At 46.9% G+C, this 17,929-nt stretch overlaps 1 protein-coding gene across 4 annotated transcripts in view; it reads left to right on the forward strand.

The window, feature by feature from the left end:
* The window catches only part of USP24 (ubiquitin specific peptidase 24), a 2,099,319-nt gene that overhangs the window by 1,109,934 nt on the left and 971,456 nt on the right, over window positions 1-17,929 (forward strand). For all 4 annotated transcript variants that reach the window (XM_078670143.1, XM_078670156.1, XM_078670149.1 and 1 more), the window contains exon 45: window positions 16,620-16,702. In XM_078670143.1, the coding sequence (XP_078526269.1) occupies window positions 16,620-16,702 (83 nt within the window). The remainder of the gene's footprint in view (window positions 1-16,619; window positions 16,703-17,929) is intronic.

Raw genomic sequence — 17,929 nt, forward strand, 5'->3', positions numbered from 1 at the left:
AACGCGGCGAGTCCCGACCAGAGCCCAAGCCGAGAGTCCGAGGTATCCGGAGGCCCACCCGTAACAGAAGTCCGAAGTTCGTCCGTCCGACGTCGAGGCAGTCCAGTCCAGTCTGAGGCCTTCCGTTCTTGCTGCCCGGTGAGTACCGTTACTGGGGTAGTATCTAGACAGGGTCAATTTAATTGACTCTGGTCCGTGGGTTGGTGGTACACAGACCCACAAACGAAGTGTCCACTTCGGTGGATGCGGGTCCTGACGTGTCTCTTTATGAGACCGGTAAGTTTCGTACTGTTTCAGCAGTGCATCTAGTTCCTGTTCTAGTCAGTTCTGTTCTCGAGAAAATTCATGTATTCTGTGTTCCGTATTCCAGGTAGTATTCTGTTCGAACTGTTATTTTTAAATGTTCTTCATGTATTTTAATGTCGTGGTATGAATGGGGAATAAGTATCGTGTTCATTGTGTATTGTATTGTGTCTAGATTACAGTCCAGTCATGCCCTTGTTTTCTAAGTTACGTCAGTTAAAAACTAGAAAGGGTCTGCTGGAAGCAGCAGTTCCAGTTCCGCCTAGGGACAGTCCAGGTCATTTTATGTATCAGAAGCATGGCATAAGCGCCATACTGTATCTAGATTTATGGGTAGAGTATACCAAACAGTTAGAAGAAAAGTATAGATGGCCCGTATCGGGTACATGGGATGCCGAGTGCATCATGCGAGTAGAAGAGGCATTATGGAAAAAGAAAGCCAGACAGTCACAGAAAGATGCCATCGAGTTATGGCGCAAAGAAGCTCATAAAAGAACTGAAAAGGAAATCAGAAAGTCAGAATTAAGTAGAGAATCCTTAGAACGAGCACAAGAAAAAGAACTAATCGAGATAGGTGAACAAGTCAAAGCCGAACAGTCAGACAGACAGAGGCATGCCCTTATTAGGGGTATGTATCCTCTCCTTGCCGAGGGCTTTCCAAAAGCGACCCCAGAGGCATCCAGTAATTTCCCGCCACCATTAGTTCCGACCAAGCTACGTCACAAACAGACCGCAGCTGATATTTTTATTTCGTCCTATTTGGACGACACAGTCCCAGAATATGCAAATCCTGTTCGCGCTCCGCCAGTCCCTGTAAATCAGGCACTTCCCGCTCCTCCAGACACCGGAGTACCTGTTACGGTACCCCCGGTCCAGCCCGCCATACAAGTCCAGCCTACATTTCCATTTCCCACTCTGCCAGGACGAAGAGCCTCAGTAGACGACTCTAGTTTAGGGGCCGCAGGGGGAGGTACTCCTCAAACCCCGCCGCCACACAAGCGTTTAACGACAGCCGAATTACATATACAAGCATCACAGCGTACGCCCAGACATCAGACTGTAGCAGAAATAAGAAAATCCCTTGCCGAATGCGGCTATGATCCAGTCCCAGGCGAGGATAATATGGTTTTATATTCATTCCGCGTAAGAAAGGTGGCCGAGTATCTAGTCACCTTACCGAATATGAAAGAAGATCTAGACAGAATATATCGTTTCATCCGTACAGGGGATGATCCAGAAAGTATTAGCGAGGCCATGTCTCAAAGGAAAGCTGAGACCCAGCTCATGATATTAAAGTTTCTGATCAATTGTCTAATAAGAGAACAAGATTACCCGTCTAAAGATCCGGCTGAAATGAAAACCCTGACAAGGTGGAGTGATAATATAGCCGAGGGTAAGCACAAGACCGTCGGTGCTATGGAGAGTATGTACAAGAAAATCCGTAAAGAAATAATAAAATTACACGAACAGCGTAAAGCAGCACAAGTAAGCGAGAAAGAAAGTAACTCTGATCCTGAAGAGTTAGACGACGAGAATCCTGACAGAATAGCGTATGTAGGAAAATCTAGATTTCCAGATCGCCATTTACGCCTAGAACACAAGTCTATTTTTCATCATCCAGCACCAGAACAAGGTTCTCTAGAACAAGTGTTTCAAGCTACCGATCACATTCTGAAATCACGAATCGGTTACAGTGAGTTAAGTACCATGCATGAACAAGAACTAGCCCGATCAGCAGTCCGATGGATTACTGATTCTACCACTTTTCCAGACGAAATAGTGGCACAAATGTTTCTAAAAATGCCCCCAGCCGAGCAGCGACTGGTGGGTATGTATATGATTCAGCACCTCATTACATTGTATGAGGGTCAGCACTCTGATCCAGGCCCGTTACATGATGTCCTGAACGAGTTACTCCAGTATAGATGGAAAGGTTTAGGTACCGACTTAATTAGTGTCATTCTAGAACAGCGTCACAAATATAGAACGTTTCTGAACCCGCATTTTGTTCATGTCTCACCCCTAGAAGGTAAACCATTTTACATGGAGAGACAGAATCCGTTACGAGAAGTCCACCCAGTTAGAGGAACGGGTGGCGAACTAGAACGAGTGTTTGTTTACACTCCGATTACAAAGATGGAACTCCTAGAGATGAAGAAATTAATTCCCTGTCATGATAAAGATCCAGCAGGGTTCCATAGAGAATTAAAAGACATGCTCCGTATGGGAGAATACACGTATCCAGATATAATTAAAATGTTAAAGGTTCTGCTGCCCGCAGGGGTGTATGAAAAGCTCAAGGAAAAAGAATGGGAGGTGGGAGAGAAAAAGATCGATTGGGCAGTTCTAGAAGCTGAAGATAAGGCACGAGTACCAGGTACCGGTCTTGGAGCGAAATGTAAAGAATTACCAGAATTATTAATACAAGTTTTACCTAGATTATTGACAACTAGAAAAGAAGACTGGGATGCAATCTCAGCCTGTAAACAGAAACAAGACGAAGATATTAGTGATTTTTATTCCAGATTTGAGAAATGTTTTAGCATCAACAGTGGCCTCAAGACAAGTAGTGAGTCATACCCTCACCTTTTTGTTACTAAATTAGTCGAGAATTCAAGCCCACAAATTAAAAATCGAGTTTTGAAAGTCGAAAGTACCTGGCAAGCTAATACCCCGTCCCAGATGTTGCAGATGCTCCAATACCACCAGAGTAGGATCAGGGAAGAACAAGAACACGAGAGAAAACGTATGAAAGACACGAAAATGAAAGTACTAGTTGCACAATCTGTTCCTCAAGACAGTCAGAAGAGGGGTCCAAATCAAGCCAGTCATCCTGCAGCTCCCGTTAAAGGGAACTGCAATTATTGTAAACAGCCAGGTCATTTTATAAATGAGTGTGCAGTTCTGAAACACAACATAGCTACTGGTAAGACTAAAGAAAGACCACGTCCGCCTAGACAAGAACAAGTTTCACAGATTCCTCAGCCACAGAATGCGCCACAGACAGTTACAGCTCCGCAGCCTATTGCTGCAACACAGCACGTCACACAGCAGATGTACCAGTATGCACAGTCTGAGTATCCAGAGTACCAACAGTATTCATGAAACAGCCTAGAGAGGGAGGTAGGCTTGCCTCTCATCGAGATACCTGTAGATCAAGAAGGTCCCTATGTTCACAGTCAAGTATTAGGGAAAGACAGAAAGTTTTTGATTGATACAGGGGCAAGTAGGACCACAATTAGTCACGCCGAAGTTCCAGGGGCTCCGCTCTCAGGCTCAAGAAATGTTTCCGTTGGATTTTCAGGAAAACCTATCGTAAATGAAATTTCAAAGCCAGTTACTCTAGAAGTAGGTCCATTGTCCCGTACTACTGATCTGTTACTTACTAAGTCATGTCCAGAAAACCTATTAGGCATTAAAACACTGAAAGAGTTAGGTGCAGTTATATGCTGTTCCCCAGAGGGAATACGATTGTTCCTACGTGACTTTAAGGGTCACTATGTATTACGAGATTTTGATCCCAGATTGTCTAATGTTCCGCAGCATCTATGGGCGCAAGGTCCAACTGATGTTGGTTATATGCAAATCACACCCTATCGTGTGACTCTGAAGCCAGGTGTAGTGTTACCACGAATCAGACAGTACAGATTGCCACCTGAGGCTGTAGCAGCCTTGTCCAAAATTATTGACGAGCTCATGGCTCAAGGAGTGGTTGTAGAAACTGACTCCAACGTATGCAATTCTCCGATCATTCCAGTCATGAAACGTACTGATCCAAATGCACCCCCAGTATATCGATTAGTGATTGACCTACGAGAACTTAATAAATGTATTATTCCGCAGTACCCAGTTGTCCCAGATATCTCTTCCCTATTGACAGCCATTGATTCCGAAGCCACGTTCTTCACTGTCATAGACCTCAAGAACGCATTTTTCAGTGTCCCTATTCATCCAGACAGCCAGTTCCTTTTCGGATTTTGTTTAAATGGAAGGAGCTATATGTTCACACGCGCTCCTCAAGGTTTCACAGAAAGCCCTAGCATTTACAGTCAAGCACTTAAAAGACAACTAGACAACATTCACATGCCAACTGACACTGCCCTGCTCCAGTATGTCGATGATCTCCTGATCACAGCCCGTTCTGAACGTGCTTGCGAGCGAGCATCCCTTACAGTCTTGTATTTCCTAGCCGAGATGGGGCACAAGGTGTCCCCTTCTAAGCTTCAATTCTGTGTCCAGCAAGTGGTCTACTTAGGACACTTACTGTCCAAGAGGGGTAGGCAGTTGACACCAGACCGTATCCAGTTAATAGCGAGTCTTCCTCAGCCCAAGACCCAGAAGGAGGTACGTGCTTTTATCGGCCTTACTTCTTACTGCAGACAATGGATTCCTCAGTATGCATTTCTAGCCAAGCCACTGATACAGTTAACGACACAGGAGGCAGCCGTATCGACTGTCCTCCCTTGGACATCTGAACATACACTTAGTTTCAATGAGTTAAAGAAAGCCCTATGCCAAGCTCCAGTTCTAGCGACACCGAACTACAGTAAGCCTTTTACACTTTTCGTCACTGAACGCGAAGGTACAGCATTATCTGTTCTCACACAAGATCAAGCAGGACAATACAAGCCCTGTGCTTATTTTTCGAGCACATTAGATCCTGTAGCCCAGGCTCTGCCTGCGTGCCTCAAGTCAGTTGCAGCCGCAGCCCTAGCTATCAGACAAAGTGATTCCATAGTCTTAGGACATACCTTGACAGTACAAGTTCCACATTCCGTGGAAGTTCTTTTAAACCGAACACAAACTCAGCACTTGACAATTGCACGTTTAACAGGTTATGAATTGACACTGTTCCAGCCACACATAGAAATCAGACGCTGCAACATCCTGAACCCTGCTACACTGTTACCATCAGTTACTTCGAATTCTGCCACACATGACTGTGTGGAAGTAGTTAACATTACGACAAAGCCAAGACAAGATCTGACAGATACTCCGTTACCAGACCCCGACCTGACACTTTATGTGGATGGTTCATGTATGAGAACAAGTACAGGAGAACTAGTCGCCGCGTATGCAGTGACTACTGACACCGAAGTTATTGAAACACACCGTATTGACACCCTGTCCGCTCAAGCAGCAGAGCTAGTTGCTCTGACACAAGCCTGCATACACGCCAAGAACTTGAAAGTTAATGTTTACACAGATTCACGCTACGCATTTGGAGTTGTACACGACTTCGGAGTGCTCTGGCAGGAGAGAGGTTTCATGACTTCTCATGGAACCAAGATTCAGCATGGTCTCCTTATTCAAGCTCTGTTAGATGCCATACATTTACCGACATCTATCGCTATCATGAAGTGCAAAGCACATACGAAAGTTACTGACATTATTTCTCAAAGTAACGATTTAGCAGATCGCACAGCCAAGCTTACAGCACAGACTCTAGACATTCCAGTTAACATGACACACACTCCAGATCCGATTACATGCATGACAGTTAAGGACCCTACACAAGATGTCATAGATATCCAGTTACATGCTACTCCCGAAGAAATCAAGAAATGGTCCGAACAAGGAGGGGTCCAGACAGATCAAGGATGGTTAACGAAGGGTAGAGCCACATGGTTTCTCCCCGACTCTATGGTTCAAGTCATTATTAATACCGCACATAGTCCAGCACATTTAGGAGAAAAAGCTATGTTAGACAGTATCCAGAACATTTGGTTCAACAAGCATTTACGAGCTGCAGCCAAGCAGAAAGTCCGTACCTGTATGATATGTTGTCAGTTTAATCCAGGTAAAAGTGTCCCGGTGGAACAAGGTGGATTCCAGCCTCCTGACCACCCTTTTGAAGTCCTCCAGATGGATTATATTCAGATGGAGCGATGTCGAGGTTTCAAGTATGTCCTTGTAGTTGTATGCGCTTTGTCCAGGTGGACAGAAGCATATCCAGTCCCAGATTACACAGCCGCGACCACTGCCAAGCAGTTGGTTCGTGAGTTCTTCCCCCGTTATGGACTCCCTAGAGTCGTATATTCTGACAACGGCCAGCCATTCTCATCTGAGTTGATGAAGCATGTTTCCCTTTTGTTGGGGTACCAGTGGAAGTTTCATTGTGTACGCCATCCTGAAGCAGCCGGTCTCGTAGAGAGACATAACCAGACTCTGAAAATCCGAATTGCAAAAGTGTGTAAAGAGAAAGGTGTGGACTGGCTAGTAGCTCTGCCAGTCGCTTTATTTTATATGCGCATGGTCGCACATTCCAGATCAGGTCTGTCCCCGTATGAGGTCGTTTTCGGCCGCCCCCCTAACATGTGGGGTACTCCTAGACCCCGAAGTATTACCGATGTTTCAAGTAATATGCTGACAGATTACCTAGCTTCCTTGATGTCTGCCCTCAACTCTTGTCGTTCACAGGTTGCCGCCGCATTTCCAGACAATACCGAGGTGGCACCGCATGAAATCGTTCCAGGATCCATGGTCCTTGTCCGCAATTTTGACCGCTCAAGTCCGCTGGAGCCACGCTGGAAGGAGCCCCGACAGGTCCTCCTCACCACCCGTACAGCCGTGAAGTTGGAGGGTCGCAAAGGCTGGGTGCACCTTTCGCACGTGAAAAAGTTTTATGGACTGAAACCCGTCTCAAAGAACATTTCCCAGGATTTGAAGGATTGCCAAAATATTGTTCTCAAGGACTGTCCCGCAAAAGACATTGCTACAAACTCTCCCCTGTTAGAGAAAACTCCGCAACAGGAGTATAAGTTGAAACTCCGGTCTAGTAAAATAAGTCAGCCAGTTTGATTGTCTAAGTCCTCCCCTAGGTGAAACGGTTAGACTGTTTCTGACATGTATAAAATAGACCCCCATAGTGAGAGAGTTAGTCAAAACTCAATTCGATGTATCGTTTTTCTATGTTTCATATTGTTTCTCAGCATTATGATTTCCTGCACCAGTTATGCATTTTTCTTGTATTTCCCAGTTCTTCATGTAAATAAGTCTGCTAATGCTACAGTAGAGCACACGTTTAGTGATCTGCCTCCTCATGAACTCTCTTACCGCCTCGCTATGAAAAATAATTCTTTCATCCGCATGTTACATTACTCACATCAGACCAGCAATGCCACTAATTGTTGGGTGTGTGGTCGACTCCCCCCTTTCCAGATACCGAAGGGAGTTCTGCCACTTTTTCCTTATCCATTTTCACATAATGGTTCGTGTGGAGCATGGTCCACGTTAACGTCATCCTCAACAGATATGTCTTTTCTTAACAGTACATGTTTTCCAGACAAGCAAGGTCTTCCCCACAGAACCGGGTTAGATCTAGAAAATGAAGTGTATAATTTAGGTAACTATTCTTCGAATTTCATGGTCCTGAATGTTCAGTCTGATACTACTCCAGACTTACCTGCTATTTCAGTACTGCCAGTTAAAGGTGAATTATGTGTCCGAAATTATGGTTCCGTACATGTAGGACATAGTGATTGTACTACTATTGTCAAGTATAGTGACAGTGGGAAATCCATTTTCAAAGCTTCACGTCATTCTTATTTTATTTGTGGTCAAACTGCATATGTTCGTCTGCCCCTCGATTGGGAGGGAACCTGTTACATTGCCTTCCTACTGCCACCAGTTTTCCTAGCCCCACCTGATTATCATAGAAACACACATCTAGTACACATTAGACATAGAAGGGAGTCCCCAATTGTCGATTATACTGAAACTGCTCTAGAACAGTATACAGATTTCAACAGAGGTTTCTTTTTCTTTATAGGACCTATCCAGAATAGTAAGCTAATCCGTAGGTTAACCAGAACCCTCGAAGCTGTAGTAAATGAGACTGCCTCTGCTCTAGGTAATTTAACTGAAGAGCAATCTGCTATGAGATTTGTCGTTTTACAGAATCGTCTCGTCCTTGACGTCATACTGGCCGATAGGGGCGGGGCCTGTAGAGTCATCGGATCTAGTTGCTGCATTTTCATTCCAAATAACGCACCGTCTGTTTATTCAGCTATAACCAGACTCCATAAAATTGCCCATCTGTTACACCAAGATCCAGGCACCTGGACATGGTCTGGTTGGTTCTGGAATATAATTTCCGCCTGGGGATGGAAAGTCTTGTCCTTTCTAGGTATTGCAGTAGCGATCATATTCAGCTGCTGCCTCTGTATACAATGTGGCCCTGCGATTTGCGGCATTTGTGCTACCTCTTGTATTCCTAGTCCCAAGCCCCGTTCTAAATCCCGTTCCAGGATAATTCGAGACGAGCAAATGATACTGTATGAAATGATAGATGGTATCATGAATATTGATGTTTCCTGATGGAAACGTAGTGACAAGGAGGGAATGTGGAAAAGTAAATTTTGCCATGTTCTGTGTCCCTACGTGTCATCCATCATATGTTATGTGTGCATGATTAAATATGCATATGCATTCCCCATGTTCGATTCAAGACGCAATTATAGTTGTGTCCACCTCTAGTATGCCAGTTTCCAGTTCTCGTGAATACTACGAATATCAGGTCTATGTAAAGCTACGTTGCCACGTTTCTCAGTGTGCACGTTATTCCATTATAAAGTCCCCGTTTCTAGGCCTCAAAAGGGCCTGGACACCAGATTCAGCTCCTGTCTCCTGAAACCTCGCTGAGGAGCGATACAGCCCCCACCTGTATCCTCGACCCTTCACTTACTTCCTGCCTCGCAGTGCCCGGCTCACCCTGGCTCTGCCTCTGAGTCTGCCAAGAATATGTTATGATTCCAGTTATCAGTTCAGTCCTCCTTCTCTGCATTCCTAAAGCTACTGAATCGCATCGATAGTTTCCGTCATTGTCTAGCCTTCACGTCTCCACGTTAGAGAAATACTGCATTTAATGGTCATTTAATATTCTTCATCACGCACTACATGTAGAATAATGCATGGTCCAGTCTTAGAATCAAGTTAGCCTTTCCCCTCCTGACTTCTAGTTTATATCAACATGTTCTCTAAACATCAGATACTAGATACTGCTTAGGTACATGTCGCCCTGACTCTCCAGACTTCAGTCTCTGCTCCTAGCACAGAGTTCATAGCCCCCAGCTTCTCCTAGTAACACGTCATTGCTAGTTTGCGCGCACCATCAGGTTAGAGGTCCCGGCTCCTCAGGTAGCCCCCTCCACGGTTTCCGCCCCATTCATGACATATTCTGTTACGTTTGCATCACATGTCTATGTATACGCCCTGTTACACCTCTTTTCACCCTTATCTTTCGCGACTGCTACGCGCCACGCCTTTTGCTCCACCCACTGCTACGCCTATTGCAATGTAATGCTATGTGTTTGCGTTATGTATATATGCTCATGCACTGTTATTAAAAAGTTATTTCCCTTGTCCCGATCCTGACCCCGGCAGCGCTGCTGGGCCTTGCCATCCTATTCCTGTATTTGCTGTATTAAACCTGCAAAAAACTCCTACTACCTCGAATCTTGACTCTTATTTATTGAGCTATCTGTTATTCATTTATTCATTCAAAAATAGGGTATTATTTATTTATTTACCACAAAGTCCTTGGGCCTTTCGGCCAATCGCACTCCTTCGGCTTCTGCTTTTCGCTCTTTTTGTGGCCAAGGAATGAGCGCCCAAACACTTGTGTTTCAAAGCCATTAGGCCTGCGCAGCAACAGTCTCAGCGCAGCCGCTGACCAGTGGGCGGGTCAGTCCACCAACTCCCCTGCCACCACTGCCTCCAAACCTTCCTAGTCCGGTGTTTGAGGCCCACCAAATGCCAGTAGGTGGCAGGATTCGCCATCACCTCCCCCACTGGCGCACCATCACTTCAGATAGGTGGGTTTTACAGATAGTCCGAAGGGGTTACTCCCTCCCCTTCAAGTCTACCCCTCCAGCCCTGCCACCTCAGTACCACCGCATGTCGGGGGATCAATTGGCATTTCTCCAGCAGGAAGTTGGGGCCCTCTTGGCCAAGGGGGCCATTGAGCACGTTCTGATGCCAGAAGTAGGTAGTGGATGTTACTCCCACTAATTCTTGGTTCCAAAGAAGGACAAGGACAAGGGCCTGCATCCTATCTTAGACCTTCCGAACGTCAATCGCTTCCTCCGGAAGGAGATGTTTAAGATGCTCACACTTGCTCAGGTCTTGTCTGCCCTAGACACGCAAGACTGGATGGTAGCGTTGGACTTGCAGGACGCATATTTTCATATCCCCGTCCTGCCGGTTTACCGGCGTAACCTGCGGTTCACGGTAGTCCACGAGCACTTTCAGTTCACCCCGCTCCCCTTTGGCCTTACCAGCGCCCCTCAGGTGTTCATAAAAGTGATGGCGGTGGTCACAGCTCATGTGTGCAGATGGGGGGTTTCAGTCTTCTCCTATCTCGACGCCTGGTTGTTGAAGGCGGCCTTGCCCCAGACAGTTGTCTCCCACCTCCAGACTACAGCCGACCTCCTGCATTTGCTGGGGTTCTCCATCAACATGCCAAAGTTGTACCTGATTCCTTCTCAGAAGCTCCTCTTTATCGGAGCGGTTCTGGACACTGCGCATTTTCGAGTTTATCCTCCGGGACATTCGGTCTATGATTCCGATCTTTCAGCCCTTGTCCTGGGTCTCGGTCAGGAAGACCTTGAGGCTGCTGGGCCTCATGGCCTCCTGCATCCTGCTGACCAATCATGCCAGATGGCATATGCGGCCTCTGCAGTGGGACCTGAAGTTCCAGTGGGCGCAGCATCAAGGGGATCTGTCCGAGTACGTCCAGATCTCGGAGGGCACTGCACAACAGTTGCAGTGGTGGCTCACGAACCAGCATTGGGTCAGCGGCAGATCACTTTTCCTTCCCCAACTGGAGCACACAGTGGTGACGGATGCGTTCCTCAGGGGATAGGGTGGCCACATGGGAGAGGCGAAGATTAGAGTCCTCTGGTCTACGGCAGAGTCCAGGCTCCATATCAACTTTCTGCAGCTTTGGGCGATCCTACTTGCACTGAAGGCATTCCGTCCCTCTGTCAAGGGGAGATTAGTGCAGGTGTTCACAGACAACCCCACCGCCATGTGGTACTGCAACAAACAAGGCGGGTTGGGGTTGAAGACCCTATGTCAGGAGGCTCTGCGTCTCTGGATATGGCTGGAACGTCAAGGCATTTCCTTCGTGGTTCAACACTTGGCAGGTTCTTTGATCGCCAGGGTTGACAAACTCAGCCGCAGGTGCATGATGGATCACGAATGGCGTCTTCACTTGGAGGTGTCGCAAGGTCTCTTTCAACAGTGGGGAGAGCCTTGGTTAGATCTATTCGCCACAGAAGAGAACGCGCAATGTCAGCAGTTCTACACGTTGGAATTTCCAAGGCGGCACTCGCTCTGTGACGCTTTTCGTCACGTGTGGAGTTGCGGTCTGTTGTATGCATTTCCGCCTGTACCACTTCTACCCAGAGTGCTGAAGAAGATCAGGCGCGAATGGGCCCAAGTCATTCTTGTGGCCCCGGACTGGGCTCGAAGAGTTTGGTTTCCCGAGCTACTCAGTATGAGCGTGGATTCCCCGATCCGACTGCCTCTTCTGGAGGATCTTTTGTTGCAGAAGCAGGGGACGGTCCTCCACCCAAACCTGTCCAGCCTCCACCTCCTTGCTTGGAGATTGAGCGGCGACAGTTGATTCCAGTTGACTTGCCAACCGAAGTCTGTGATATAATTCTGTCAGCCAGGCGTCCCTCCACTAAATCGGTATACGCTTGCAGGTGAAACAAATTTGTGGCATGGTGCACAGCAAGGGCTGTGGATCCCCTTTCTGCCCCTCTTTCAGAATTCCTTTTGTTCCTTCTTTGTTTAGCCCAGCAGGGCTCTGCTCTGGCTATGGAGGAGACCCCTACATATGCAATCAAGGTGCACAGTGCGGCTTAGGTCCTCGACCTTCAGTTGCCCTAGGTGGCGGTCAAGACTAACATCTTGACGGAGGTGCTGCAACTGTGAGTCTCCTCCTCTGAACCCCTACTCCTGTTCAACAAAGCCCTCACCAATGTTCTTCTGGAGACCTGGTCCAAACCAAGCACAGGGGCTCCTGTGAATAGGACAAATGCCCACCGCCCGCTCCAGAGAACCTATATTTCCTCACCCAGCACCCTACCCCAGAGAGCTTGGTGGTCCAAACCTCCACTTCCCATGGCATGTTCCCTGCCTCACCCCTGGACAGGGAATCCAAGAGGCTGGACAGCTTGGGAAAGAATATTTTTTTTCTGCCAGCCTTGCATTGCGGTCAGTGAACACTGCATGTTTATTGGGCCGTTATTCTCACACACTATGGGAAGCGGTTGCATAGTTGCTGCCACAGGTCCCGGGGAAGGCCCAGGCCATTCTCTCATAAGCATTTACAAACGGGAGAGACGCAGTGAAGTTCACAATATTCTGTGGCTTGAATAGAACTGACTCACTGGGCAGAGTGGTTTCATCGACGGTGGCTCACACGCCACGCCTAGCTGAGAACATCTGGCTTTTTTGAGGGATGTCCAGACTTCCCTCATGGACATGCCATTCAATAGCACCAATCTCTTCGGAGACCAGGCAGACTTGGCGCTGGAGCGCTTTAAGGACTTGTGGGCCGTGGCCAAGTCCTTGGGCCTCCCTGCTAACCTACATCCTTGCCAGGCTGCCTTTCGCTCATTTCATAGCCACAGAAGGGGCTTTGAACTGCCCCAACCCTAATCCAGCCACCAAACCACACCAGCTCCCAAGCCTCTGCGTGGATGAGGGTACGTTTCATACCGACCTCGTGGTTTGGGTAGCCAGCCACCACCCCCGGCAGCTACAGCCTCCAAACCGCCCTAATCTTGCCCTTCTAGATCATGGGTCTCCTGTTGGTAGTAGACTTCACTATCACCTCGATCTTTGTCAGTCCATAACATCGGACAGGAGGGTTCTGCAGATCTGCTAAAGGGGCTACTCCCTCATCTTCAAGACTATCCCTCCTTCCATGCCTCCATTTTACGACCGGCTGACATAGAATCATTTGCCCCTGCTCTGCACAGAAGTAATGGCTCTTTTGGCCAAGGAAGCCATAGAGAGGCTTCTGGTTCCAGAAGTTGGCTGTGGTTGCTATTCCGCTTACTTTCTGGTCCTGAAAAAGGACAAGGGCCTTCGTCCTATCCTAGATCTTCAAACCCTCAACTACTTCCTTAACAAGGAGATATCGATGACTGACTGCTGAAGGTGGGCTTGCGGCAGGCTGTCGTCTCCCACCCTCAGACTACAATTCACTACCAACATGCCGAAGGCACACCTGACTCTCTCTCAGACGTTCCCTTTCATCTGAGCTGTTCCGGACACTGTGCAGTTTATCCTCCAAAACAGCGAGCCAAGAATATTCAGGCTTATGATACCGATCTTTTGATCTCTATTCTGGGTTTCAGTGAGAATGACTGAGGATACTGGGCCTCAAGGCCTACTGTATCCTGCTGGTGACTCATGCTAGATGGCATATGCGGGCTCTGCAGTGGGACTTAAAGTTCCAGTGGGCGCAGCATTAGGAGAATCTCTCAGACATGGTACAGATCTCGTAGGTAACTGCAAAGGACCTACTGTGGTGGCTACCAAACCGTGAGTGGGTCAGAAGCAGAGCCCTCTCATTCCCCAACCAGATCTCACAGTAGTGACAGATGCATCACTTTTGGGATGCGCGGCCATCTGACAGGTGGAGATCAGAGCACTCAGGTCTCAATGGAATCCGGACTCCAATCAACATGCTGGAGCTCCGTGCGATCTGACTGGCTTTGAAAGCCTTTCTAGCCTCCATAAAGGGAAGGTTAACACAGGTGTTCACTGACAACACAACTGCCATGTGGTACTGCAACAATCAGGGCTGGGTGGGGCCATTGACCCGTTGTCAAGAGGCCCTGCGTCTCTTGACATGGCTGGAACAGCAGGGCGTATCCCTGATGGTTCAACACCTGGCAGGTTCCCTGAATGCCAGGGCGGACTAAAGAACTACACCATAGATGACGAATGGCAACTCCATCTGGAGGTGGCACAAGGTCTCTTTCAGCAGTGGAGAGAGCCTGGGTTAGATATGTATGCCTCCACCGAAAACCTGCAATATCAGCAGTTTTGCGCACTGGAGTTTCCAATGGGGCACTCGCTTGGAGACTCTTCATCTCGAGTGGAACTTGAGCCTCCTATAATACGCCTATCCACCTATACAACTCCTTCCCAAAGTTCTCAAGAAGATCAGGAATGACCAGGCCCAAGTCATCCATGTGGCTCCGGACTGGGCATGGAGAGTGGTATCCTGAGCTTCTGAACATACGCATCGATCCTCCGTTCAGGCTGCCTTTCAGGAGGCTCATCTGCCATAGTAGCAGGGGAGGGTCCCCCTACCGAACCTGTCAACTCTTTGCCTTCTTGCGTGAAAATTGAGTGGCAGCAGTTGATCGCTTTTGACCTTCCTCCTGAAGTATGTAATTTTTTTCTGGCAACCAGGCGTCCCTCCATGAAGATGGTATACGCCTGCCTAAGAAAGAGGTTTGTTTCATATTGTACTGAAAAGTCTACTTATCCTCTTTCTGCCTCCCTATCTGGTAACTTGGTTTTTACTTTGACCCTTGTCCAGCAGGGCTCTGCTCTGGGGACTCTAAAAGGGTATCTTTCTGCCCTCCCTGCTTTTTGCGGGTGCATAACCAACCCTTCTTATTTAAATCTCCCATTGTAAATGGATTTGTAAAAGGTCTTGTACATGTATTTCCATCTTCCCCTTTTATTTTGCTTCAGTGGGACGTTAATTTGATTCTCCCATTTCTGTGTGCTCCCTTCGAGCCTTTACACAATTTTCCCCTCAGGCTGCTCACCATCAAAACAGCCTTTGTTGTGGCAGTTGCATTGTCCAGGAGGGTGAGTGAGCTGCTGGCTTTATCATCCAATTCTCCCTTCCTATCTGATTTCCTGACAAACTGGTGCTTTGCACGAGGGCCTCTTTCCTTCCAAAAATGGTAACACCATTTCATGTGGGCCAGTCTGTCACCTTGCTCACTTTCTACGCTTCTCCACACCCTTTTAAAGAAGAGGATTGACTGCACGGTCTGGACCCCAAAAATGTATTTGTTTGTGTTGCCTTGACCGTACACAAGGGTTTCGGGTGGACGCCCAACTCTTTGTGGGGTATGTTTGTGCGAAGAAAGGTTGGGCAGTGCAAAAACAGACAGTCTCTTGCTGGGTCGTTCTCTGCATCAAGATCTGCTAGGCACTGGCAATGAAGCAGCCTCCTGAAGGCTTAAGATCTCATTCCACAAGAGCTAAGGCTGCAACCACTGTGTTATACCGTGGAGTTCCAGTCCTGGACATCTGTCAAGCAGCAACATGGGCGTCTCTGCACATGTTTACCAAGCATTACTGCACATTTCTCCACTTCAGTCAGGCAGGACTTCTTAGTCTAAATGTGACCGCAGACCCCTTTCCTGGATGATATTGCTTTGGTATCTGTTCAAAGGTAAGGAATCTGTGGCTAGATATCTCCATCAGATGAACAAGTTACTTACCTTTTGTAATGCCTTAACTGGTAGAGACAATATCTAGTCGCAGATTCCTTGCCAACCCACCCATTCTCCCCGCTTTGCATGCAGATTTCTAGGGTCAGGGTTGATCTCGTTCAGGGTCATAGTTTGGACACAGTCAGTTCACTTCATGGCTCCGCCTTCCTTGCATGAAAAGTCATGAAAATGTACTTTTGCCATCAAGCTGAGGTGGTGCCTATAGAGGTGAGGGGCACATCTTGTCCGGGACGGCCGATTGCGCCTCATGGAGCCGACAGATGCGACCTACTGGTGCGCAGGGGTACTGCTCACGAAAAATCTTCCAGATCCAGTCTGACACCTGGGCAAATTCAAAGGTAAGGAATCTGCAGCTAGATATTTTCTCTACCAGATAAGGCGTTAACCAAGGTAAATAACTTGTTCAACTGCCACATTGTAAATGAGTAAAGGGAAGGACTTGCTTGACAGAATAAAGTGAAAGTACCTATCAAAAATCCATGTTAAAGAAGGTTAGTAATTTTGATGTTTATTATTCAATGGCTACGTTCTCTTTATTGACTTAAATTTGGACCATTTTATTAGTTTCAGGTGTCTATCACCAACATCAAATGGGGACAAAAACAGAATGGCATTCATGGTTGGTTGTGAGTGTACAGAATGAATAAAAAAAAAAAACATAGTTGTGGTTCCTTTGTCTTCACATTGATTAATATTAATGTGATTACTTACTATGGTAAATTATTTTCTTTGAGACTAGCAGGATGATTTACGTTTGCCCTGTGTAATTGTAGTAATACCATATTGTCTGATTTTTATGTTTTATTGTAGAAAATGGGCCGAGAACAGATATTTAAAAATACTTTCCAGGGTGTATTTTCAGATCAGAAGATTTGTAAGGACTGTCCCCACAGGTTAGTTCCTCATCTTTTTCAGCATCTACTGTCTGCCAAAAACCTCTAAGGTAACAGTTGGCTTTTGATTTTTATGCATTTGTTACCTGGTATCAAAGAATCTATTCCTTTATCTTAATGGGTGTTTCATGCTGTTTTAGTTGGTTAGGCGGACATTCCTTCCTTCAACCCATGCATTCATGTCTAGCGTTTTGAGCAAGTGTCAAATCAAATACAACATTAACTGTGTTTAATATTGTGCTCCTTTGGTTCACACATTTTGAACTGCAGCTTTCTTCCCATAGGAGCTGTGTGCATGATCTGAAATCTGCTCCCTCCTAGTTCTTGAATCCTGATGTCTCATTGTTTAGCATTCTGTTGCTCTAAGTTGTATTTGTCTACCTACATATATAGTACAAATTGTCTTCTTCTCTTTAGCACTGTCCATCCATATTTGCCATTGGCTTGTGTCATCTGTACTAAATGCTGGCTTCTGATTTGTAAATATGCTTGTTAGTCTTTCCTTAGTACCGCCGCCTCTTCATTTGTCACCTCCCATGGCGACTGGCCCGTTTACTTTGGTTGTTACACGAGTACGTGTTATTTAGACTGTGAGCACTATTTTCTTTATTCAGTTTCTCTTACTGCAGGCACAACGTGCATTGGTACCTTCTTTACCCCCCTCCTGTTGTCGTGCCCTGTTTACCCCTCTTCCCTCCCATTGTCCGTGCCGTCTCCCCTCACCCTCCCTCCCTCCCCGTTGTTGTGCCATGTTTACCCCGCCCTCCCTCCCATTGTCTGTGCATTCTCCCTGCTCCCCCCTCACGTTGTCTGTGATGCCTACTATTTGCTATACAATAGGTCTTGCTTTTACACGAGCTTAAGCAATTGGCATTGTAAATGACCATGCCTTTCTTTTTATGTTTTGGATCTGAAAGAGACTATTAGTTATAGATTCCTTACCTTAGAATTACCCCCAGGAGTCGGCAGTATCCCAGCTTGTCGGTAGGTAGTGTCGGTTGACTCCGCGTTCGGCGTCGTGATCGCCGGGATGACGTGGCGGTATCTACTTAGACGCCACCCTCGCGCGCTTACGTCAGTTGTTTCTTTTTCTGCTCCACCAAGCGCAGATCCGGGAAGAGCAAGTACCCCCAGTCACTTTTTAACTGAGTTTTTTCAAAGCGTTTTGTCTGCATTCTTTTGAGCTGATCGATTTCTAGTGTTGTAGGGATGCCCGGCTTTAAGAAC

This window comes from Lissotriton helveticus, chromosome 1_2 (genome assembly GCF_964261635.1).
Source record: "Lissotriton helveticus chromosome 1_2, aLisHel1.1, whole genome shotgun sequence".
Taxonomy (NCBI): Eukaryota; Metazoa; Chordata; class Amphibia; order Caudata; family Salamandridae; genus Lissotriton; species Lissotriton helveticus.